General features: G+C 43.3%; 4 protein-coding genes across 6 annotated transcripts in view; 2 read left to right on the forward strand and 2 right to left on the reverse strand.

Moving 5' to 3' along the window:
• Positions 1 to 261: 261 nt before the first annotated feature.
• LOC311351777 (centrosomal protein of 76 kDa-like) lies at positions 262 to 7,837 on the reverse strand (the record flags this gene model as incomplete). The annotated part of the gene is made up of 12 exons (XM_084471920.1): positions 262 to 510; positions 2,136 to 2,353; positions 2,760 to 2,933; positions 3,194 to 3,353; positions 3,502 to 3,668; positions 5,313 to 5,501; positions 5,845 to 5,973; positions 6,342 to 6,439; positions 6,728 to 6,913; positions 7,014 to 7,238; positions 7,344 to 7,440; positions 7,682 to 7,837. 12 exons carry the CDS (start codon positions 7,835 to 7,837, stop codon positions 372 to 374), a joined length of 1,938 nt encoding a protein of 645 aa, XP_084328046.1. The 3' UTR covers positions 262 to 371.
• A 1,357-nt stretch (positions 7,838 to 9,194) lies between these two features.
• Positions 9,195 to 19,225, reverse strand: LOC311351602 (tyrosine-protein phosphatase non-receptor type 2-like). The gene is made up of 9 exons (XM_084471778.1): positions 19,061 to 19,225; positions 17,844 to 17,934; positions 17,664 to 17,764; positions 17,023 to 17,121; positions 16,529 to 16,666; positions 16,098 to 16,307; positions 12,272 to 12,433; positions 11,216 to 11,403; positions 9,195 to 11,058 (listed from the first exon to the last, which is right to left on the reverse strand). The coding sequence occupies exons 1-9, from the start codon at positions 19,115 to 19,117 to the stop codon at positions 10,869 to 10,871; spliced, it is 1,236 nt and encodes a 411-aa protein (XP_084327904.1). The 5' UTR covers positions 19,118 to 19,225; the 3' UTR covers positions 9,195 to 10,868.
• A 493-nt stretch (positions 19,226 to 19,718) lies between these two features.
• Positions 19,719 to 24,635, forward strand: LOC311351959 (nucleoporin SEH1). 2 transcript variants are annotated; one of them, XM_084472124.1, is made up of 9 exons: positions 19,719 to 19,926; positions 20,447 to 20,497; positions 20,599 to 20,745; positions 21,092 to 21,303; positions 21,446 to 21,544; positions 21,661 to 21,801; positions 22,086 to 22,240; positions 22,556 to 22,709; positions 24,173 to 24,635. In XM_084472124.1, the coding sequence occupies exons 1-9, from the start codon at positions 19,816 to 19,818 to the stop codon at positions 24,348 to 24,350; spliced, it is 1,248 nt and encodes a 415-aa protein (XP_084328250.1). In that variant the 5' UTR covers positions 19,719 to 19,815; the 3' UTR covers positions 24,351 to 24,635. The 2 variants fall into 2 exon arrangements, with proteins under 2 accessions (XP_084328250.1, XP_084328251.1); XM_084472125.1 differs by lacking the exon at positions 24,173 to 24,635 and adding an exon at positions 23,703 to 24,117.
• A 1,061-nt stretch (positions 24,636 to 25,696) lies between these two features.
• Positions 25,697 to 26,297, forward strand: part of LOC311352049 (centrosomal protein of 192 kDa-like) — a 30,541-nt gene continuing 29,940 nt past the window's right edge. For both annotated transcript variants that reach the window (XM_084472231.1, XM_084472232.1), the window contains exon 1: positions 25,697 to 25,867. The gene's annotated coding sequence lies outside the window, so the exon portion shown is untranslated. The remainder of the gene's footprint in view (positions 25,868 to 26,297) is intronic.

A 26,297-nucleotide genomic window follows, 5' to 3' on the forward strand; every position in this document is an offset into this window, starting at 1 on the left:
CCGGTTATAAACCACTCAACTATGAATCCACACAGTAGCGGCAAAATGAACCAGTAGACGCATTACGTGTGCCATTACTGAAAACATTTAAGGCCAATGTCCTAAACCATTTAGGAAGAAAAGCGGAATGCAATGACAGCAACAGAAGGGGTTTTCATTTTGGAAACTGCAACGATGCGTGATCTTTAGGATTGCATATCTGAAAGCACGAGTCAAACTGCATTTCATCAGTTTTGGCAAGGATCTATTTATTTAAAAAAATATAAATATATAAATATAATCTAAAAACATTGTAGAAAGCAATATGTTCTCTTTAGATGTGGACAGTGTTTCTGCAGAGCAGAGAGAGGGAATTCCACAGTCCACATCGGTCAGAGTACACAGCGGTATTTACAGGCGAACATGATCCAGACCGCGCATGCATTCTCAGGGTAGGCATACACTCGCACGCGCACCGCAAGCCTCACATGGTCGCCACGGCAACTCACTATCTCCTCACAGAACTGGGACCTGTGTGGATGAAAACACACCGGGACGAAACATAGCGTTGAAATTAATGTGATGATGCAAGGGGTAACATTATTCACAATGTACAATATCATGATTTATTCTGTGTTATTTGAAAAAATCTGCACTGCACACAAAATGGGAGTGAAATGAGCATAATGAAGTCTCGACGTTCACCAATAGGTGGTGCTCTTTTACACATGACTAATTATATATATATATATATATATATATATATTCTCTAAATCATGACATTGTACATTTTAATATATAAATATAAAAGCACAATGCTGAAGAAGATAAATATAAATATAACACACTACTTCCAATACAACATAAAAATGCAAGCCTATAAAAAGGGAAAACACCATTCCACACAAAAGGTTTTTACACTGCCAAATATGCCCGTCTTAGGCACGCCTTTTTCCCGGCATGGTACGCGTGTTTACACTGCCGCGGTAAATCGCCTGCTTGAGCTAGCACCCCAATTTACCCTCCCGGACATTGGCGGTTTCATTCTGATGTAAATGCGACGGCTCCGCGGTTCCAGAGGCGGGACAGAGAGAGACAATGCAGCGATATCAACATGAGTAGTTCTAACTGGAGAGACAGTGAAATCCGCAAGCTGCTGATCATGTGAGAGAAGGTGATTTAGTCACATTAAACGAAGACAAGGAAAGATGGTGCGATCTACAAGAAAGACGCAGAGGAACTTTCCTTACGAGGCTTTTGTTGGGATAAAAAAAGTGGTCAGAATATGTTGGCGTTTTTGCACTTGTAAATAGTTAATCGCGTTTGTAGCCTACACTCAGATGTATTCTCATTCTTACATGCAAGTCTCTTGAATCATAAAAAACAAACAAAAACAAAACCTGCTCCGTGACGACGGGGGATTCTACCCCCTCGGTTTTACACAGGCAAGGCAGTGAAATTGCTGGGTGTGGCAAGCCGCGACTGAACCAGATTGGCAGTGTAAAAATGCCTACAGGTTGAAATGGCGATGCAAGATGCTCAGAAGAGTGTGCGAATGGTGACATCATGAGCAAATACCTGACCTTTCTCGGAACCGTTGCATCACTCTGGCAACACTTCTGCTTCAGTTTTAAATTACTTCACTGTCAGCTTGATTCACACTCCAATGTCTCTACTGGTGCTGCACATTGACATTACAACATCATCGTTGTTTTTGCAAAGTCAGCAATTTATGTGCCCTTTCCATAACCCTGTCAGACAAGTACATTAAAAGGTGCTGTACGCAAGATTTGAGAGCTATGACTCGAGTTTAGTTTATTAGAAATGTGTTGGTGAGGGAAATGCTCTCTGAGAATATCTATTTCTAGTTGATGGTGCAACTAGGAGCCAATATAGGTTTTAGACTGCTCTTGGCTCATTCCTGCCCAAGCATGAATTGATACTGCCTGTCAATCACAAAGCCTGTCAATGTGCTTGACTGAAGCAGAGGAACTCAGGGAGGGAGGAAGGGAGTAGAGGGGGGGCGTGACGACTTTAGGCTGTGTAATCCACTCTTTTCTGCTCTCCTTCTCGACCACAGCCACATCTTCCCTGTGGAGCCTGTAAGGAAACAATTTCCCACTTCCATACTGAGCCGAGTGGCCCCTCCCGCTCACCTGAGGCAGGTGGCGAAGGCGCGGCGTGCGTTGCGGTGCAGGAAGTGGATGGGGAATCCCTTGAAGGTGTGTCCGTCGGGCACCGCCCGCCTCACCGCGTCCTGGAACTCCTCGTTACCGCAGGAGACTCCGGTGCAGCGCTCCATCTCGTAGGCGGCCAGCGCTGAGGACAGCAGGTAGGACAAGTGGTCGTCCCACACCGTGGCCACTTCAAGGTCCTGGGCAGATGACATGACCACCCCCCAAAATGTCACATGACACTCAGTTTAAACCAGTCAGGAGCCGCTAAATGGGACTAATCTACTTATCGATACATCCCGAACTAAGGTGATAAAGAAGTTGACTTATATCATCCCATTTTCTATCCTTATATCCTTTTATTGTAGTCTTTGTTTCAGTAATCAGGCACTCACAACAGTAAGGATTTAAATTGACCAATAAATATAATTCCTATGGTAGCTGCCCATTTCACCTCCCAATTGTTTTCTTGCCGAGCACTTACGCCTGGCTCTTATTTTAAACCATTCCATTTTCTTAAACAGCGAATCAATAGATCATTGGCGGAAGAAGGTCCATCATCTCCTGAAAGATTCACCACATTAAGTTCAGGTAACAGGACGTCACCTTGCGGTGCTCCGCCACCAGGAAGCGCATCTCCAGCTCCAGTTGGTTGCTAGCGGCGGCGGGCTCCAGGGAGGAGGCGCAGAGGGGAGGGACGGGAGGCAGGGAGGTGGTGGAACCCGGAGCACACACCGACCTCAGGGCCTCCTCGCTCATTGCCTTCCACCGCGATGGATTCTGTCACCATGGAGCCATAGAGAGAGCCCACCACGTTACCTTTACACATTTGGCCACACACACAGTGTTGTGAGGCATTCTTGTTCATACTTCAAACTGAATAACTTAACACTTTTTGGTTAAATGTTCTTGTTGTTCTTAGAGAGTCTGCCTGAATCAAACGTCACAGCCATTCAAATTGTATACGCATCCATGCAGTTTTATGGACTTCTGTAGGGTCAGGGCCGTGGGGAACAGGGAACACATCATCATCAACACACCTGAAAGTCAAAGACGCAGTGCGGCACGGCGTCCGTGGGCTGGCAGTTGGCCAGGAAGATCTGGTGGTTGAAGACGCAGCCCACCGTGCGGTAGGGGGATGAGGGCTTGGGCTGGGGGGCCAGGGGCGGGGCGTCTGGGTCTATAGCCTGGTGCAGGTATCTGACACGCAAAGGACACATGTCTGGTGAGGCCCTCCGTCGCACACACGCACAAGCACACATGCACAAGAGTAGATGGAAGGATGAAAAGAGATGGAGACAGAGCAGAGAAGTGTGTGTGTGTGTGTGTGTGTCTCTCTCTCTCTCACCTGTGTGCGGTGAGGCTCTCCCAGAAGGTGATGCTTCCGTCAGTCCCACGGGTCAGGACCCAGGTGTGGGGGCCTCCCTTGGCCCTGGTGCCCACACACACGTATGCATCCAGACCGAAGCCCAGCAGCAGGCTGCACAGCAGAGTGGCATGGTCTTCACAGTCCCCCTGGAGGGAACACACACACATCATATGTTACCAGGGGACTTTCCTTCTGCACTGGAGGTGGCAAGGTTGTACACCTGTGTGTGTATACATACATATATATATATACACATATACATATATACATACATATTATAGATTTAACAAAAAAGACCCTTGTTTTCATAATCAAATGCAATTTAATAAACCTATCCATTATCAAAATATATTTTTGACAAGTCAGAAACACAGCTAAGAGGGAGAAATCCCATCTCTCACGATCCACTTCTTCCGTGTGACAGAACCTGAGTCACTGCGTCATCCTTGTGGAGTCCCTCCGACTCTACCATTGTGTACATCACCCACACACAAGCAGTCCTCCCTGTCCTGTAAGCCTTGATCACATGCGCGAGACAGACTGATGCGGATAGGTTGGAAACCGCTTGTAATAATAAAAGCCCTCATTTCATATCTGTATGTTGTATTGTGTGTGTGTGTGTGGGTGAGTGAGTGAGTGAGTGAGTGTGAGAGAGAGATTGGAGTGGAGGTACAAAGACTGCGTGTGTGTGCGCGTGTGTGTGCGTGTGTGAGATGCTGTGTGTGATGCTGGCCAGCCAGGATTACGGGGAAGAGGGAATGATAGATGCTTCACAGAAAGGGCTAATATGGAGAGAGGGTGGGGGCCGGGGGAGTGACATAGCTAAATTAATTTTCCCTGGAATGAATCTCAAAGATCACAGCTGGGTGGCAGCGTTTCTGTACGCATCAGCATTGCAGCTCAGCACAGGTCTGTGGTGGTCTAGATCTGGTCTACATCTGGCCCACGACATGGAAATGCATTAGTGTGTTGAGGTATGTGCAAGGCTTTCGCTGAATGTAATTCATACAGTGGTCCAACTATATTCGATATTTCCATATTTAGTAGCCAGGGAAAGCAATAAGTCCTCACACATTCCAAATGAAATATGTCCGATCATAAGGTCAAAATAAAGCAAGAATTTATAATTTGCGGGGTAGGCTATGCAGTGGAAAACCTTTTCCCTTTCCCAGGCTAGAGCCCTCCCACACGAACAGCCATTCATATCCAGGCAATGCTGGGTACCCACTACAGGATGATTCGCCCGATATTGTGCCAGCTGCCAGCTTCCCCCTCCCGACTCGGGTCAGCAACATCCAGATTTTTCTTGATGGTTCTACAGATTATCCTGTGGTGTGTGGGGTATGTAAAAAGTGTTTTTTTCGGGCCCTCTCTGTTTTCAGAAAAAACAATTGCAAAAGCTAAGCTAGTTCTTCCTGACCGTCGTCATCCACGTTTGTTTACACTAAAGTCACGGTTTTGATTGCGAGATATTGTCGAGATTTCCGGTTTTGAAAATCAGGACTGGGTGGTTGTGGAATGGAATCAGTTAGTGTCTGGTGTGCTGTGTTGGCAAAATCTTTTCCTTCCATACAAAACTGTTAAATATATCTTAATCTATCATTACGTGTAGGGTCTCTCACGTCATAACTTCGATGTCCATATTTGTGTGCATTTTTTCACTGCGGTTAATTTTGACTTTAGCTTTGCCCACAATTCCCTAAACGCCTTCTACACAAGGGCTACTTACAAACCAAGGCGGGCAGAAAGATAAACAAATCCGAGGGTCTGTTTGTTCAGGTCTCTCCTACCTTGCCTCTACACACGAAGGCCAGCAGTGAGCACCACTGCTCCTGCTTCACCCCCCCGCCCACCAGGGGGGCCTTCTCGTCTGCCAGAAGGCTGACGAAGCGTGCCGCCTGGCGAGGGCTCTCCAGCAGCCGGCCGGCCCGCAGCACGCGCACATAGGAGCACACCGGCCGGTTGACACCGTTCTCGTCCTAAAGACACACACACACACACACACACACACACACACACACACACACACACACACACACACACACACACACACACACACACACACACACACACACACACACACACACACACACACACACAGGATGAGAGGTGCGTTTGAGGCTAGCGAAAACCTGCATTGCAGCTTTGAAATCACATCACCTCTATGGTGAAAGAAAATAAATACTAGAAAGAGGAAAAGCCAAAAGCCTCACCCTTAAACAAACAGACTAGTAAGAGCATCAGAGGGAAGGCCCTCAGAGACATGTTTGGGAATACATCTCTTGTATGCAAATACGAGTTCACAAGTGCACACACACACACCTGTGCGAAGATCTTGACCAGTTTGGACTGGTGTGAAGAGCGGATCTCTAGAAACTCCCTCCACCACTGCTTGGCATAGACCAGGAACAGCCTCTCCTTCTCCGCAGTCCTTTGGCGCTCCAGCGATTGCTGGACAAGAGTCAAGTCAGTTACAAGAGTTACAAGAGTTACAAGTCAGATGGTCATGACAGGGGCTATAAATGAGGGGTAAAACAACTTAAACAGCAACACTCCACCTTGCTTTTAACTCTGCATAGAAAATACACACTATTTCTAAAAATGTATATGTCCCAAGTAAGTTGTAAAAGAAAATACAACATGTACTGATTACAACCAACAAATATTTCCACCAGGTTTTAAGTAGGTCAATAGCTTAGCTAAGATCTATCTTGAGTGATACATTCAAAATTGAAGCCATTTCATTACAGAGTATGAGAATAGAGAAAGATTAGGAGACCAAACAACTCAGATGGACAGGTGATGGAACTCCTGCTGACCTGTGTGGTGATGATGTCCATGTTGAGAGTCTCCATCAGTGGAGGGTAGAGCTCAAGACTGATGGTCAGAACACCGGCTGGTACTTTACTCTCACTTCCTGCTCTCTCACACACACACACACACACATGGAATTTATATTGAATTTGGCAAATATGAATTTTGCATATTATATTATATTTTTTGATCTATATCATTTGATCTGCTGGGGTCGGTTAGTCTTACTAGCTGGCTGGTCTTACAAGCCGACCCCAGCCAGGATGACAGCTAATGGCCCCGCTGCAGTGCTATCATGGCAATAGATTTCCTTCTCATGATCGATGATTACAATAAAAGAATGTTGGCAACATTCAGCTTATTAAGTGTACATTCCAGTTCACCCACTCACCCACTCCCAGTAGCTCCACACTGAAGCAGGTCCTCCCACTGGGAGCACTGAGCACACTCCTCCAATCAAGGAAGTAGGAGGAGACCAGAGTGGTTTCATTGGAGGTGTCCATCTTTATCAGAACCAAGTGTACTGGGTCACAAATGGACAGCATAGTGGTGCAATCTGCCATTCTGCTACCTTCCCCTAAAATACAAAATATGAAAAGGGAAAAACACATTGTGGATTGACTACATTGCCCTCAATAATTATTCAATCTCAATGAAGTCCAACTGAAGTCACGCACCGGTTCCGTCTCTGTGGACCTCCAACAGGAAACCCTCTTGCAGGTCAGGCTCGCAGGCACAAGGAACCGGCTTCGACTGGAACCTCTGATTGCGGAAGTGCAGGTAGAGCCTAAAGGTGGAACACACCTGGCCGGGCAGTGGTTCTGGTTCCTGCAGGTGATCCAGAAAGGCCTTGCCACCGAGAACCTGGAGATGAAGGTATCGCCGGGCCAAGTCAATGTCCACTGAAAGGGGGGTGAAGAAGAAGAAAAGGAACAAAGTAATTTATTATTGAAGTCGAGAAATAACACCAGAGATGCTTGCTATGGTGTTGTTGTGTATTGTCTCACTTCTATTCAACGGCACCGTGTTTTTGTCAGCAACATGAGAACCAGACTTCTGGGGAAAATCTTTCTTTCTGCTTCTCTCCGTTTCTTGCTGTATATTCTACCAAATCAAATAATAGTTAGTACAAAGTAAGCGGGCCAACATGTTTGGGGTGTTTGAAGGTTATCTATCTAAAATACTTTCTCAATGAATGCATTAAACGTATCTGACAACAGGTATTTTACTTAATAATTATTTAATCCTCAACTCAAATAGCCTACATGTATCTCATATTCTGGTCTCGTAAGCAAGTAAGATACTACTAGTACACAACAAACAAATTGTCCTATTGGTGGGTCACCTGACTGAACTGCAGGTCTCTCATGACATCGTCTATGATCCCCCTGCGCTGTAGAGCCTGGAGGAAATCCCCCTCGGAGAAAGTATGCGGTCCATAGCCCAGGTCATCCTTCAGAGACTCGGACAGCACCTTTCGAATCTTCCCATGGACATCCATCTGATCGCCATGCACCCAGCACGTTATACCATGGTTATTGACTTATGTATTAGTAAACTACATCACAATGCATCTTAAGATGACTACAAGCTCTTGCAATTCAGTATCGGGACTCTCGGAAGAAGACGGACTTTACAATACATGACACAAAATACCTAATAACGTCAGATTCGCTTGTTCACCTTTATCAGATGATCGTGAATGGTTTTCTTCAGTTCGCTAGCTTTCTCTGGAGGCAGAGACATTGTGACAAATCTCAAAACTATAACAAATGAGCAGTAACATACAGCGTAGCTTAGTAAACCATAGAGGGGAGAATATATACAGGCTGTATTGTCCTTTACTTTTACATGGCCAAATCCTGTGAAGTTCCGTTTAAACTGTGGCGGAAAAGCAAGCGGGAATGTGCCCGTGTATAATGCCTGTTGTTATTTATTCAACTTCCTAAGTCAACCATATAACAGAAAGCTAATTTTAGAGTCATACCACACAATCTGTAATTTTAACGGAATGATATGCTTATCATCTGAATTTCGTTTACATTCTCAAAACAATCTACCCTTTTGTCAGCAGGATATCTAAACGATTCGAAAGTCGTCACCGAACTGCGACCAATCAAAAGAGGTCCTCTCTGTGTAGTTTTTACCCATGGTTTTCACCCGACTGTACTGTAGTGTTTTGTTTATTATATATTAATTATTACGAATATCATGACCGATTTATCACAACGATCAATATATGGGACATATCTGTTATATCCTAAAAATAAAATATTATATTATTACACTATTTTGCTATTTATATACTTTATTATAATTTAGTTAATGATTGTGTGTTTGTGTGTGTGTGTGTGTGTGTGTGTGTGTGTGTGTGTGTGTGTGTGTGTGTGTACATTTTTAAAAGCGTGCATGTATAAGCTTATATAGCTTAATTAATTAATTTGCCTTCATTTATCCATGACTTGGGCAAGGGAGGAACACTAGGGGGGATACCAGTGTAATTGCATGTAGTGCAGTCCAGGGGAAGGGGGAAAAGAATCTGTCAATATGCGAGATGACTGCTTCTTAAAACTTGATTGACTTCCTGGAATTCACCGAGCGACTGCAGCCAACTTTTCCATTCCTATATTAATTTAGCTGAGTGCTTTGGGTCCCGGAGAACATAATACCGTGACATGCAGCTCATTGATGGATGAACGGAATTAACCGGTTGCTGCTTCCAACCATGGCGTGTACAATGAATTTCAAACATACAACCCGACTTTGTTATCAAATATTTTATTTAAGAAGTAATTCATATTTTACTTTCACATCATGTTCTCGCTGCACATCAGCAGTGCACAAGCCATCCCCTGAATCGTAAGAGGGTAAAGAAAAGATTGAATGGAATGTTATGGCTGAGAACAGCTGTGTTAAATAAAGACCGTAAAAACCAATCCAATAAGGATAAATATCCAGTGTTTCAGAAAGTATTTATCAATGCATCTCAAAGGGGTTAGCACATACTAACACATTTGGTTTGAAAATATCTTTGATACAACTTACACTTGTCACATATCAACTTCCAGTAAATAGCTCAATTCAGTGCAAACATGTAATTCTCTTTAGTCTGGATGACAACAGCTAATGATTCTACATGGATTTAGTTTGACCATATTGCAATTCTAATGTGAAATATTTGACTCACTTCAAGGCACATTGAAAAGTACATCAACTGGAAAACTACTATATGCAGACTCACGCGGTAACTTTATTTTGCCGCCATCAACATCACATTTGACTTTAGATTTTTATGCAAGACAGTCCATATCTGCAGATTGCACTATACACATGTTTCTCTGTATTGTATTGGTCCCGGTCAATCTATTACATAGCTGGTGTAATTATAAGCTCATATCTTCATTTAACAAATCAAAATGTTTCAATCCTTCAAAGAGAACATTGCTAAGTTACAGTTCCTATCAGCTTCAATGTTGGTGTTAGAGAAGTAATAACAAAAACATTCTAAGTGTTGGAACACAGCTATGAGATTTTTACCTATTCCCATCACATGCCATTTTAAAACCCACAAAATCACAATCTATGCTGCTTCTCCCTTGCACAATAGTAGGACAACCTGAAAAAACAAATTAACCCAACCAGTGGGTTAAAACATAACACAATAGAACTGAAAGCTTGCTAAAGCTATGTGAGAAATAAAACCGGTTTCAAAAAGGAGTTTGCAGCAAGTGACCTTACAAGCTTGGCTATTGGCTTTATTCACCAGCAGCCTTATTGGGGGAACTCAGTTTCCCCAACCAGCTAATGTTTAGAACCAATATGGCCGCTGGGTGAATCAGGTCTATTTGTCATGTGAGAACTAAAACCTACGATGTGTGCTCATGTAACATAAAGCAAAACTCAACAGATTGACATTCCCTTAAGAATATCAAACAGTGAGGCATCTGACCCAGACCCGCCTCATCCAACAAAGAAAGGGTTACTGGACTTACTGGCATGCCCCGTAGGCATAAATGGAAGAACAAACTTCTAAATGCATAAATGCATGCATGAAACGGAGAACAATTTTTCCAGAAAAAGCTCTGTTTTTTGTTGACCTCTTGTCTTTGGAGTCACGTCTCCTACATATATATCTATGGTAGGATGGAAAGTCAACACATGTACACACACACATACACACCATTTGAAATGCAAAATGTAAAACATGTCGATAGATGATCCAATGATCAGACACCTGACCTTTTTGATTTTTATGATACAGTACATTCATCAAGGGTGAAATAAAGAATTTTAAATCATCGTGCTGGCACCGAGATCCTGAGATGTTACTATTTTAGTTTTTTTGTCTTGTTAAGATCTTGCATGAAAAATAAACACAGACTCAATTGATCTAGCGCTCCTGCGTGTTCAGAAGAAATAAATACCCCCGGTTATGCACGTCTTACCGTCTAACTCTACTTTCAACAAGAAAAGTACCTAATCCCTGGTACTTGTGCAAAATAAAGAGTCAGTTTGAACTGAGCAAGAGTTTCTCACTGGGAGTACAACCAGCACACTAGCAGGCCTACGGCCAGGGCCGTGCCGGCCCCCACGTTGAGCAGAATGGGCCGCCAGTAGAGCCACTGGTCCCGTTTCCTCTCAGAGTCGCTCAGTCTCTGCTTCATCTGCTGGACCTTCTGTGCTGTGCAGGCGATCCGGTCTTCACGGTGCCTCTTCCGCACACTGGAAAGATTCAAGACAAGAGGTTGGCAATTAGTCTCCTGCTAAATTTAAGAGAAAAACCACCTGCCAAAAGGGACGATGAGGATTGTTTTCCTGGAAACTCATCATGGGGCACCCTCTCAGCTTGACAACAAAGTATGTATTCTGTGTGACTTACGGCCCAGAGTTCTCCTCTGTCTGGGGCTCGTGGGCGAGGGCGCCGGCCCGATCTTCGTCTGGTCTGTCGTCCCACGGGCCGACCTCTGGCCCCAGCCCGGGTCCTGGCTGGCCGTTGGGCTTGTTCCTCAGGCTGGGTCTGGGTGGTGGTGGCGGAGGGGCCAACAACTCTGGCTCTTTCCTCTTGCTCTGTTGGGGCGGACATGATACAAAGGCACGATGGAAGACCATCAGCGAGCTCTCACAGTGAAGGATGACAAAGAAAGATCTGTTGGGTAATGAAGGCATCGTTCAGTGGGGGGTATGACGGCAGCATGTCTAGTCTCTCGAATAATGATGGCGTAGGATTATATTAGCTCAAATTATGGAGCACTTAAAAAACATGTAATCCCTCAATGGTAATTATCCTTGAGAAATCCACATCTCTTTACTGTGGTAAAAAACACTTTGTGACAAGAAATGGGTAGTGTGTATGGAATGAGTATATCACATGGTGGTGGATTGTTCAGTAAAACCTGTGAGATGCCACCATTATAACAGTTTTTCATAATAGAGGGGTTCTCAGCATATATCTGTGGGAATTGCCGCCTTCAATAAGTGAAAGTGCAATGATGTTTCCCCAAAGAAATATTATTTAGTTTCAATCTTTTCTAGTTTCAATATCAGTTCACTTTTACTCTAGTGAGATATGGGCATTATGGTGGAGTGAAGTCATACCTTGTTTTCATACTTTTTTCCCACCAATGCACAAATTAACTGCTCATTTCAGGGGTGATAGTATACACATTTAGGCAAATTGCAGACTTCCTTCATCCGTTACGAATGCAACTTTGTTCAAATATTTCAAAGGCAACGCACCAAACAGAGGTGGGTAATCTCTCCGAATGACACCAGGTACCTCGGTAAAGTCTACCTGTATCTGACACACCCAACACAGGTGGGTTATAGTCAGAATGACACCAGGTCCGTCCCTCTGTAAAAGTCTAGCTGTTTCTGACACAACCCACACAGGTGTGTCATTCTTAGAATGACACCAGGTCCCAGGGGGAAAGCATACCTGTATCTGGTTGTCCTTCAGGATGAGCCTGGCTCCCTCGATCACGGCCATGTAGGAGAAGCGTAGCTGGTCGGGCGTTTGGATGAGCCCCATCCGGTATTCCCTCATGTCCAGCAGGACCTTCTGAATGTCTATGGAGGAGATGTCCTCTCTCTTGGCCATCTACACAACACATTTGAATGTTCTTTTAGTACAAATAAAATTAAACATTTGATAGTTTACAAAATGCAGACCATATTTAGGCAGGGTTTCCGACAGCGGTCTACAGGCGCAAAATGACAGACCGCCTCTGCAAACAAATGAACTTTTCACACGTCTGCATCTGTTTTCAAGCATGGTGTTTGTATGAGCCCCATTCTATCTTATCATGCATGGTATTCACATCCAATCGTGACAAAAAATACCAGTGATAAAGAGAATGTAGAAGCGTTTGACTTAAAAATGTAGACAGATGAGTATGTAAACAGATGAGAATGATGGGTTTCAGCATGGAACCAATGTGGGACTATCCCATGTCCACATCCCAAGCACACAAAGCCCATAATAAGAGCTTTGCACTTAAGCCGGGAGCGAAAGGTGGACACAGTGGTCCAAGTCACAGTGGGTCTACCATTGTGAACAGCTGGAAACCGACATGGGATCGCCTCTCTTTATGCCCCTCTTCAATGCCCTTGTTTGAGTGTTTCAGTTTTCTGTTAGCACTAGACTTGGACTGCCCCTCGCAGCAATTAGGTGATCTTCAGCAGGGAACGAATGGTCCCATTCGTCCCCTTTTGAAGATAATTTTATTACTGACAGTGAATATAGACTAAACATGCACAGCTCGTTTTAGAGCGCCAAGGGAGCATCAAAGTGTTAAGTTGGAAACCACTCATTGGATCCAACATGTAATATAACAATCATAATTCATATTTTCTCTTACACATGGTGAATAGCCTATGGTAGCCTCTTGCAATTGATATGTGCTTATAAGAATGTGCTGCAGACAAGATCTAAAGCTTGATCTATGAGCTATCATTTGAGTGTAATTGTTTAAAAACTGCAGTTTGAAACTATTTCACTTTTAGTCCCCTTCCAATTTCTGACAAATATTGTTGATTGTTTCAGGTAATCCATCTTGCCTGTAAATCTCATATAGCTAAGCTCTTCCACAGGTGCGTGAATGCAACACTGCTCAACAGCAGCGAGACTAAGGGAAGGAGGGAATGTTTATTTTGTGTGTTTCATTTGGAAACCTTTCTCTCTCCTGCTCTTTCCATTGCTAAAATGATTGACTCAGAACGATGACTCAACTATTCATAGTCAAGGTTACAGCCCTACACTATTGCATGCCTCTTTCTTTGAAGCAGTTCCCCTCCACAAAACCATTTTTCGTGGAAACCCGTATGAGCTACATATGCTCACGCCGGGGTGCTGGCAGGGCTCCAGACTAACTTTTTTCACTAGGAGCACTGTAGCCCCTAACTGAAATTTTTAGGGACGCAACCAGAAATTTTAGGGGCACACACCGTAAATCAACATGCTAACCAAATATTCACATTTCTAGCCTACTAGGAGGACTAATACCCCTCCTTTATGCCCGAAATTGACAGCTGCACCATCAGCTCCAATGGTGACTGTCTTCTCTAACCACCCTGTTTCTGTCCCTAGATGGTGGAATGCCTCTTTGGTGGCATCATATACACCTTAAAATGAAAAAAGGGGTTAGAAAAAAAAAAGGGTTAGTTAATAAAAGATAAACAGTTCTCATCTATCCCAACGGTTTCCATGCGTGCGCGCATGCGTTTGACGAGCACGGAAGCCACAGTTCCACGGGAGTGCGCCCGCTTGTCGTGCATTGCAGCTTGACAGGACGCGCACCTCCTCGCATGCCCGCTCGCCTCTCCATTGAGAATGCATCGCGACAAATGCATCCCGTGTGAAAATGGCACCAGAAGTGATTATTTAAACTACCAACATATTCACAGTAGGGCTTTGACTCCGAACTTCGTTATTCGAATATTAAAAAGATATATAATATTCGAACGAATATTAGGCAGCCCTTAATATTCAAACAGTTTATGGGCATTCTTTTTTTGTAAACGGGACGTAGACCGACTCATTTCATGGATTCCTGTGAGACCAGGTTGTCTTAATTACATCTGTCGCATATTTAAGGTGAAAACTAAAAGTATTTAGATCGCTTATTAAGTTCACTTGTTGCTTAATGGTTTATTTGTTTCCCAGTATAATTTCCTTAATTTTTGAATTGTAAAATAAATAAAATATTTTTTTGAAGTTGCAGGTTTTTTAAATTATTGGAAGCGAGTCGAGCTGACCTTGCCTGCTGTACCCACGGCCCAAAATAAAGAACAACCGAGACAATATCCTTAATTCAAACATGCCGTTTAATTTGGCCTCAATTGGTATACGGATGCGAACTTGGAATGAACATGCGCAATGGGGATTTTTACAGTGGTGGAGACTGCAAGAGCTGAAACAGGTAGACCTAAGAAGGTTCTACGAGCACCAGTCTTCCCGAAAATGATGGGTTCGGCCCTTTTTAGCCACATAATGCTCTGAATCATCATCCTCCGACTCTGTAGACTGTGGCACTTGCCGCAAGTGCCGCAGGTCGGAAGAATGGATCGATTGTTCGCTTGCTCATTGTTCGAACGGCAGGTTGAGATCTTTCTCCTTTTCACAGACCCGCGCCGGTTTCCCGCGCTCGATAATCTCTATGACCCTCCCCCTCCACACATGAGCCACTTACAGTGGCCATTCCCTATCCTTCTCACACTCATTGGCCTGCTACAGATTCCGGATTCATTGGCACGCCCCTTCCATTTAACGTGTAAAAATAAAAAATAAAAAAGGGCAAATTTACTGGTCGCACATATGTACATATGCGACCAGATGTAAAATTCAGTCGCACTCTCAAATGCCGCTTTTCCACCGCCAGTACCTACTCGACTCGACTCGACTCGCCACGCCTTATTTGCGTTTCCATTGGCAAAAAAAGTACCTGGTACCTAGTACCGGGTACTTTTTTTTAGTACTACCTCCGTCGAGGTTCCATGCCAGCGGAGTAGGTACTTTTGTGTGACGTAAACGGGCATGGTTGTGTGTGTCCGGCGTGGCTGGAGTCCACGGACCGGCGTTTCGCTGTTTCGTTTCAGTGTCGTTCCTTTCCTAGGGCTCGAGTTTCGCCTCTATCAACGTTACCGTATGACAACAATAGACGCGCAGTCATTGCGCTTTTTATTTTATTTTATTTTATTTCCCATCATAACCTTTCCCGGGAATCAGGAAATAGTCTTGATCAGATTCAGATTTCCCGGGAATCGCGTCTCCCGTGATTAAAACCTAATGACGACCCGCCCATGGTGGAGAGGTTCTTTTCTACGACCCGCCCACATTGAAGAGGTACTTTTTTAGATGGAAACGCAACCAAACCGAGTTGAGTCGAGGCGAGTCGAGTCGAGTCGAGTTGGTACTGGCGGTGGAAAAGCGGCAAAATTTTGGTTGCAAAATGTGACCATTTGGTCGCAGTCTGGAGCCCTGTGCTGGTATTATTTTGTTAATGCAAATAGGAAAAGTGAAAATTATCTTTTTCTGTTCTACCTAAACACTCAATGACCTTTAAAAAGCAGTAGTGAAAATGGTGCGTGAAGACATTTCCTCAAACAGCTGCCATTTGCTTCGTCTGACATAGGCAATCATTGGCATGCCAAAATATTTTATTAGTCTGGCTAAATGTGCTTTGTCCTCAACCATGTAATTTAGCAAAGCTTCCCTCTCTATGTCTGCAGCCTTTGCATTGTATTATACCCCTCTTAATTCTTACCAGAACCAGGCAGGTGTCCACCAAGGAAAATGTCCCAGAGCGGCCAATCCCAGCACTGCAATGCACCACAGACGGGCCGTGTTCTGGGCCTAGCGAGCCGGACTCGCGCACCTTGAGGAGGAAGTTGAGGAAGGCGGCAGGGGATTCAGGAACCCCAAAGTCAGGCCAAGCGGTGTAGTGGAAGTGGTATATCTCCCTTGACTCTCCTGTCTGCATTGGGATGCCAATTAAAACAAGTAGACCCAATTGTTAGTGAACTGTTACTTAGGACTTAGGACTTTAAGAACAATGGGGGTCAAAATACCAGTACCTAGAAAAGGCAAGGATCACAGATTACATATGAATTAACATGATAAAAACAATATAAAAACAAATGTAGAATAGTAGAAGGGACACAATATCAAGAATTAAGTAAGGCTTTATTTACTTACCTTTGTGTTCTGTAGCTGTAGCAAACGTATTGTAAAGTAGGACTGATCCTCTTCTAAAAGTAGCCTCACAACAAACCCTGTGTCTGTAAAACTGATCTGTTGCTCTTGTGCAGTGGGCCAGTACTGCGCACACTTTTCCTGTAAAAAAAAAAAAAATTATTTAACAATGGGACATCTGACTACATGTTACACAATAACTTATTCTACTACTGCATCAAAATGAAAAGCATGTAAGCCCATGCAGGTTACTTTTGTCAAACTTTTTTGTTGAAAAGCATGGATTGGAGATAAACAATAGAATGTGAACATCATTTCAACAACATTGACGACATGTGAAGAGCATGGTCGACATCAATTAGATTTGCTTCATAGGGAGCTGACAAGAGGGGCAACAGGGCGTCGAGCAGACTTTGAAACAGGTTTTCTTTCATAATTATTTATAAGTCTATGGATGCATGTCTTGAACAAGTCTAATAGAGCAATATTGTACTCACCGATCCTTTTTCAATGACTCGGTTGAGCATTATAACAGCCTTACAACACTGTTCCCAGATCATCAACCAGAAATGGCCACAAGTGTTTCTCAATGGACCCTTAAAACATAGGAGATGTTATTGGTTTTCAAAAACACCATTAAGACTAAGGAATTCAACTAGCCCACAGGGCATAACCCCCTACCGGAACCTAAACAACATTATGACTGCTTGCAGTATTGTCTAGTTAACACAGCACTACATTGCAAGCAGTCATAATGTGCAGTGTTAACTGCACAACACTGCAAGCTGTAGTAATAATGTGCAGTACTGTGAAGTAAACACTGATGGATTAAGCAAGGAAGGACATCCGATAACACAGTAGTTAAAACCCAAAAGGCAACAAAATGCTTTTTCATGACCAATCTATTGTCAAAATACTCCTTCATAGAGTAGTCACGTAGACTTCTATCAACTGCCCAAAACAGCAGTGATACACAAGTATGTCAGCAGAAAACCACTTGCATGTCTATGCATGCACTATGGGCATATGTCAGAGATCATGCAGATGCAGAAGCAGAAGCATGTTTCCGCTTGTGACATGATGTACATCTTTTCCAACAAGGCCAACCAAAAAGGGTGATGTTTGGAACGTCACTCACCTGAGATAAAATGTAAGCTCTTTGAGCCTCTTCCACCGTGACGAGGCTTGCGTTGATATAGTCATTTTCACAGTTTTCAAGTTTTACTCTACTATGATCATCTGAAAGATATGGAGCATAATAATTGATTATAACATTATGAAGGTTTGGGGATTCCTATTAGGCTGAGGTAACACTTACATGGACTAACATCTCTGTAGCGGTTCAAATTTCGATTTGCTGGAAGTTTCGCCACTTTGTAGGGGTATTTACTGGCTTGGTTGCGGATTTCCTATAAATACAGGAATACCAAAGAGATAAATACATTATACTGGTGTATCAACAAGATTTGGGTTTATGCTGAGAAATACTGACAGCAATGACGGATGGTGCCGGGGAGAGGCTCCATATAAAGCTACAAATATATATATATATATATATATATATGAGGTTATTTGGGCTATAATGAGAATACAATAAATCATATTTAAAAATTGAATATACTTCTGGTCTGTATTAGTAAAAGTGTAAAAACGACTTCTGGTTATATATCAAATATAAACCAAAGGTTGTCACTCATTCCGCGAACATAAACAGGGCTTATGATGCACACGGAAATTGACACTATTCCGAGAAAGCTTTGATTTAGTTCCAAGTAATGGCTTGCTGTGCATGTTCTGCACGTTACATGTCAGATGCGGTTCCGTCAGTTATTAATGAAATGGCATTACATGACACTCTTCCTCCTACATATTGCATCAAATCGGACACTTGCAGTAATGACTTGAATTTGCCTGGTGGCTCTGTCAGTATCTGCAAATGTCTCACATACATAATATGATTGTGTACAAATAACACAACATAAGCATAAGCACATAGAATCCGAAAAGAAACACTCGATACCTGTGAAAACAACCCATATGATTACCATTATACAATGAGAACACATCTAGTGTGTGAGTTAAGCATTCACAGAATACAGTCTAATTTTACTCTTCAGCTAGACAAGTGTGTCTCTAAAACCGTGCGCCTTCTCGGTAAGCCTTAACAGTTTCTTGGAAGCATCAGTGCACGCCGGTGTTAGCCCGCCTCATCACGGGGATCTGCCGGAGGAAACCTATGAGAAGTGGGCTTGCACGTTTTATAGCCGAGTCGCTACGGAAGTCCGGAAGACCTAACTTGACGACTAGTAGCGAGCGACCCATGCGTCCTTAGATGCGCCTCACGTCAACAGGGCACCATGGTGGCTTGTCACTGTTCACTGAGATTCAAAAGTGTTCATGATCTGATTAAACGTTAGCATAAAACAAACTAATATCTTGGAAGCCAAGGAGCTACCCATCGTTAGCTTAAATAAGCTAACTCGTTAGCAACGGTCGCCACATAAACACGAGAGGCCCTCCGTGGCTGCGACTTACGTTGTAAATGTTTTGCCATTGCCCCGACGAGTCTATTTCTTCAAGTTCCTGCTCCATGTTACTTTGGATGTTGTCCCGATACACTCCGCACACGACAGGCAGATGTTTAACGTATTTTCTGGAGTAACTTGTGTCTGTGCGCCATATAGACAGCAGTCTCACGCACCCTGTGGACCCCTACAGGGAGGAGCGGGAGCTCCGGTCAAGCGCTGTGATCTGGGTTGCCAGGTTAGAAAATCCCTGATATTATTGGAAGCTCAATTATTCAACTTAAAATACGCAACGTCTTTAGGAAGTTAATTTATTATATTTATGTCAGTATATAACTAAAAATAAACCTTCAATATAGTACGCATAAAATTCTACACTTAATTATATAAAACAAATAGGGGATTTAATGAAACATGGCAACCTAATACATCGAGTAAAATCAGCGTTTGAGTGAACAAAGTAAACATTTATTTAAGTAGTACTTTTCTTTATGAAATAATTCTTGCTCTTGCACCGTATCTTTTAAAATGTTGACATATCAAAGGTTTTTGCTTAACTCTTAACAAAGCGACTTATTTAAAACGTCCCATCTGGAAGAAGGTGCTCCTGCGCCACCGTGCGGCAAATTCACGTCTCTGCTTGGCTTTGACTAGAGCGCCCGCCAACCACAACTCCACACTAGAAGTACACATGACATCTTGCTAGTTTAGCTCAATCTGGGCTGGAGTAGTTCTGATAAGGTGTCGTTTGGAATAATACGAATCATGTTTGTGGCACGCAGCATTGCAGCAGATCACAAAGACCTAATCCACGATGTATCGTATGATTTCCACGGTCGCAGAATGGCTACTTGCTCAAGTGACCAAAGTGTGAAGGTAATGTTTTTTGCTAATGTTAGCATTAGCTGAGGACCATTAGCCTCACATGAATATTGCTCGCCCACACATTAATATTGCTCGCCCTATCTCAGATACCCTTGCTTCGTACGTGTTGGTTTGCTATTATTCGCTTACTTTCTATATACACACGGAAGCTTTTTCTCGCATGGTATAACTCCGCTAGCGCCCAGTCGTTAGTTAGTGTTGTGCTAATCATGCAGAGTGACTTCAAACATCCCAGACCTGCACACACTCGCAAGCATGGAGGACAGTGTAAAAGGTGTCTTGAGCAGGTCGGAGGTACCGGACCATACAACTGGATAGCACCATAAGCGTTGATGAACTCATGTGATTGTCGTTATCAAACGGACATGACATTTAGACGTTTTCGTGAAATCTGGAGTCTTCGGTTTCCAAACATTCAGCCAGATTAGAAGGGAGTACTTGTTGAATGTATGATAGCATAAGTTGCTTGATTCAATCTTATTTGATGCCTTTCATTTCTGGTGCTCCTCAGGTTTGGGACAAAAGCGAGAACGGAGAGTGGCACTGCACAGCTAGTTGGAAGGTTTGATATCCTCTTGGTCACATAAGGACATCGAAACAAAAAATGCATTATGCCCAATCGTCACTCCCTTTTAAAAATATATATATTTTTCCTTTTGCCAGACTCACAGTGGCTCAGTGTGGCGGGTGACCTGGGCTCATCCAGAGTTTGGGCAGGTGCTGGCATCCTGCTCCTTTGATCGGACGGCTGCCGTTTGGGAAGAGATTGTTGGGGAGTCTAATGACAAACAGAGAGGACAGAGTCATTGGGTTTGTATATACCTGTCTGTTGAAGTCCCAAAGTAATAAAGCCTACATTAAACTAATTTCTTTCTATATATTTTAAAATCTTTTCATTATTCGAATAGCGTTGTTATTGAAAGTAGGGCTCTTACTGCTGATCTGACCTGTTTTCCTCCGACAACACTCTGTGTTAACCAACATATGACTGGAAATGTGTACATTTTCTTGGTAGACTTTCAACAAGATGCACAAACTGTAACAACATGTTTGTAGACTCATATTACTAAAGATGAGTTTAAAGGGGACATCACGGTATTAACTAAAGCTGTACTAAAGCTCCCCTGTGTTATCCAAATGTCTCCTGTGACCTCAGATCAAGCGGACCACGCTGGTGGACAGCAGGACATCAGTGACGGACGTCAAGTTTGCCCCCAAACACATGGGTCTGATGCTGACCACCTGCTCCGCCGACGGCGTAGTGCGGATCTACGAGGCTCCTGACGTGATGAACCTCAGCCAGTGGTCCCTGCAGCACGAGATCTCCTGCAAACTCAGCTGTAGCTGTATCTCCTGGAACCCCTCCAGGTCTGTGTTTGTGCCTGCCCCAGACCACTAAGTACCACCAACCTCAGATTCTGAAAGTGTTGTACAGATTCTTGAGGCTTGTTCATCATATGTGTGCCTTTTATTTAGCTGTGTTATTTAGCTCTCACAACCCCTCCCCCAGCTCCCGTGCTCACCCCCCCATGATTGCAGTGGGCAGTGACGACAGCAATGTGACGTATGGCGGCAAGGTCCAGATCTACGAGTACAATGAGAACACAAGGTCAGTTTTACTTCTGCTATACCAGAGACCTGGGTACAGATATTATAGTGACACTCATCTGTGATCTATTCAAAATATGTCTGTTCTGTTTTGACCCTGGCCAAAATTGGAAGCAGGAAATATGCTAAAGCAGAGACGTTGATGACCGTCACAGATGCCGTGCATGACATCTCGTTCGCCCCAAACCTTGGAAGGTCTTTCCACGTGCTCGCCATCGCAACCAAGGATGTCCGAATTTTCAAGCTGGTGCCTTTAAGGTAGGGGACTTTGAGGGAAATCCTGATTCTCACTGTTATAAATACAGATTTGTTGGGAGACAGATGTTAATGAATATCTACATGTAATCACAAGCACAGGACAAAATTGATGATGGATGTGATTTAATCCTTAAGCAAAAAGTCTATCCTTAACCCTAACAGGTTGGATAGCTGTATCCAACCAAAGAAAATCATAAATGGATTTTAATTAAAGGAAAATTCAATTTTTCTGGGTCTTTTCTCAGATAACTGACATATTTTTTTATTCATTACCCCTATGACAGAAAAGAGAGCACCTCCTCGGGACCAACCAAGTTTGAGGTGCTGATCGTGGCCCAGTTTGACAACCATAACTCCCAGGTGTGGCGCGTGAGTTGGAACATCACCAGCACTCTGCTGGCCTCTTCTGGAGACGACGGATGTGTGCGTCTTTGGAAAGGTGGGTGAAAACGAATTATGTTGCTGAAGCCCTTTTGAGCATCTTGGATTGAACACACACATTAGTTTGTCGGGTCCCCGTGTAAGGTTTTAACTATTTAAAAATGTTAAAAAAAGAAAACATGGTAGTGTGTAATATGGGGTTTTGATATTGAAAACTTTTGTATTTTTCACATGAGCACATAAGCAATGCTAATTAGTTAATGTGGTTAATTGCTCTGAAAGTCTAAACTTGTATTGATTTGAAGATTATCCTTGTACATCCTCACACATTGTTGTCATTGTGATGACCCGTTCCATGTTTCTGTCCCTGCAGCCAACTACATGGACAACTGGAAGTGCACGGGCATCCTGAAGGGAGATGGAAGCCCCCTGAGTGGGACCTCGGGCCAGCCCACCGCCATGAGCACAGTGGTGGGCTCCAGCGTGCAGACGTCTCAGAGCATCCTGAATGGGACAACGGCGGGCAGGTAGGTGGTGTTTGGTGTGTGTTCTAACGCCACTCGCCTCAGCCCCGGCCTAAACCCCCCCCCCCCCTCCTCCTTCCTTACCTCGCCCCCCCTGTCATCAAAACTGACGACTGGCTACTTCTTCACCTTTACTGGGACTCTGAACAGCTCACTGACCCCCACCGGTCTCTAAACCGACTCACAACTCATGCAAAGAGCTTGGCTTGTTTTATTTGTTTTGCTTTTGGCTCACAGGCTGTTGGCACAGCAGTGAGGTTGAGTTGTTTTGTTTCAACCACATTGGATGCACATTCCCATCATAATTATTGTCTGTTGTGGTCCAACTAACTGCTTTATTTGTGTACAATAAAAAGGGCAAATGAAAGTGTTTATGAATTCAGTGCCTCTTATGGATGTGTTGATTTGAAGAGACTAAGGTGTCTTTAGTGAGGTAACAAATACAACATAATGAATTTTTGCTACTTTACTGGAGAGGATGACTAACTACACAGGTTTATCAGCATTTTCTTGAGCATCCCTTTCCAAATTAATACACTAAACATGAATCACGCAAAGTAGCATGGTAGGCCTATAGTTACAGAGTGTATGAATTGTGTGTATTGGGATTTGTTATTTCAAACAATTCAAAATTGGCACACATTGACAAAACAATATCTTTGACTTTTAGAAATAGCTTCAATGATACTGCATTATATTGTAAAACAACTTTGTAAATACCAATTGTAGTATGGTCTTTTGAGCCATGTTTTTCCTTCTGGATTTTTGTATATGGCTGTAATTGTGTTCACAATAACTTCAGATTTATAAGTTGGATAACAATGATTGGACATTGCGTGGCGTTATTGATGGGGGGGGGGGGGGCGGGGGGTTGATGCAATTCTAATAAATATTTTTTTTTAAATCAAAGTTTCTTGCATTGTATTGTTGCTATCTGTATGAATTGGGTTGTCGTGGATTGATGTGGTGGTGTACTGCTTGCTGCATGCCCTACAGGACTGGTATGAGAACCCCATTTGCTCCACCCCTGCGGAAGCCGACCCCCTCAACCGCACACCAACAGCACTCTGCTTATTACTAATGTCTCCTCCTGGGCTATTCGGACCGCACAAACCCACACGTGTTGTAGCCAGAGGGAAGCCTTGTGTGGACAAGGGTGTTGGGTACGCTAACAAGCTAGCTTTAAATATTTTCTTTCTGCAACCTATTTGATGTGTTAGTTAGGCTGGCGTATGGACATCAATGTCACAGTACTTCCCACACTGCCAAAATAAAAGTCTTGTTTTTCTTACTTGTCTACAAACTGTTTTCATAGCATGTTCACCATCCTTTTATAATTTCCCTTGTCTTCAACGTCTTGTTGTACCCCCTGTACTATGTACTGTACGTCGTCTTTTCTTTCGTCCCCGTCCCCCCCTGTCTGCCTGTCCCCGTTCTTGGTGCCCTGTTGTCTGTTGTTGCTTCAGGTATTTCTTTCCCCCGCTGGAAGCGACCAGGGCTGGTTCCAGGTCTGGCCACCTGCTGCCTCCCTCCTCCCTCATAGAGCACTGTGATGCTGAGAACCCTCAGCCTCAGCAGCAAGCCTCACTCCGCAGACTCTACTCTAAAGCTCTTCTGTCTTTACCCGAAGCGGAAGCTCAATGAATAACAAGGGCTCCTTTCTATTTCCACTTGAGCTACTGCCTGTTTTCAGGGGGTCTGTGTTGAAGTATACATTTCTTTTGCAAACAAAAGTTCAAATTTTTTTGTAAACAATGACGTAAATAGTTTTTTAGAAATGAAATTTAACCAATTTCTGACCCTGAGACCACCCCTTAAACATGGTATGTCTTGGTATAAATAACTTTAAAAATAATAGTGTGGACAACAATTTTTTATATATTTTTTACTAAATCTGTGCATGCAAAGCCCCTTTAAACTAATATACATATATCTCCTGAACCAACAATTCTAATAATTATATATTATCCTACAAATCGTCTTGAATGGGGAATAAACTGTTGTTTTAACTATTGGGAATGTTTCGTTGGCGTTGTTTGCTAAGAACTGGATGACTATAACCACGTGAAACGGCTTCCATTCTGAAAAAAGACCATGATTCATCATCACAAACAGTCCACGCTCTTCCTTCGACCCATTCCAGTGGGAATGTCCTTAATCTGTTCTCAATGGAAGAGATTAGTTCTGTATGACTTTCAAATGATATGAATGAACAATGCTATATCTTTCAGTCAGAAGCTGAATTCTTATCATGGTGGTTTGAAATCCCACTCCTCCTTTTAGTCTCTGATCTCATATTGTGTTGGAATGTCTGAGACTGCAATCGAGCGAGCAGCTGTCTGCATACTAAGCCACCCTTGCAGCTGCTCAACAGAACACATGATACGTATATAAACCACAGCTTTTAATCCAAAGCACCGGTAAATGTTAATTGCTGTGTCCTATACATTTTTATTGCAATGATGTTTATTAGTCTATTGTTTTCAAATGTGGTCCATATGTCGGATTCAATCCTGTGATGAGCCAATCTCCATCCCAGGCGTTCTCGTCTCACAACGGATCAACTGGAACGGGATGTGTTATTTGCGAGAGAGGGCGGACCGTATCGCTATATGGGTTTAAACTTTAGAGGCAACGGCGAGAGAGGATGAGATATCCGTTTCCGTTCAATGTTTCGGATATTGCTTCTTAAAATTGTCTTAAAATATCCATAGTTAATCCCGTTGTCGTTTTTGCTGTAATTCTTGTCAAATTGTTACTCTTCTAGCGCCAGGAAGTGTTAACGGGCATACACAGGAAGTAAGAGACCGCTATGTGTTGCGGTAGACCGGGATAACGCTAGACATCGGGTTCCTCTCTCAGCTTGGCTTCCTTTGAGTTTTTTTGGCCAATAAAAGCAGACTTAACCCGGCAAAGCCACGCCTCCTTGAAGTGACGCTGCGCGGGCTTCCTGTGAACACTGGCGACACTTTGGCATCACAAACTGTTGCGCCGCTTGTTTGTTATTAATGTTATTAAAATAGACGACGCGTTAAATGTGAAATAAGTGCATTGTAGGCGTTCAAGTGAATCGAATTTGCTTGTTGCCCATATCAAGCAAAAATATACTGTCTGAGACTAGGAAGAACCAAAGTGTCGCTGCAAAAACTTGACTTCAATCAGTAAGTTATAACTAATCAACACACCATCAGTTCAAGGTACACGTTTTCTATAGAAAGCAAGTATAATACACCAGTGGTAGGCCGTTGTTTGATAAATTGTTTTTAAATATATACAGGTCCACAATATCCCTTCAATAATTTAAAAGTTATGTATACAACTTGAAGTAACGTTGGCCGAACTCGACCAGCTAAGCTCAATTGTTTTTAGCATTTGGCTCTCATATTTGACCTTATGTGGCTCGTTGGCAAATAAGCACAGCTGGACCGTGCTTTTGTGCGAGTAATTAATGATCCACGCTGCGTTTATGCCCGGAATAACGAAGTCATTTGTTAAATTATATGAGTGGTAGCATGTTCATCTTGGAAGCAACACTCCTCCTCCTCCACATCACACTAGGCTGAACTCATCACTGCGTCATTTGAGCTGTTG

This window comes from Micromesistius poutassou (genome assembly GCF_964030765.1).
Source record: "Micromesistius poutassou genome assembly, chromosome: 8".
Classification (NCBI taxonomy): Eukaryota; Metazoa; Chordata; class Actinopteri; order Gadiformes; family Gadidae; genus Micromesistius; species Micromesistius poutassou.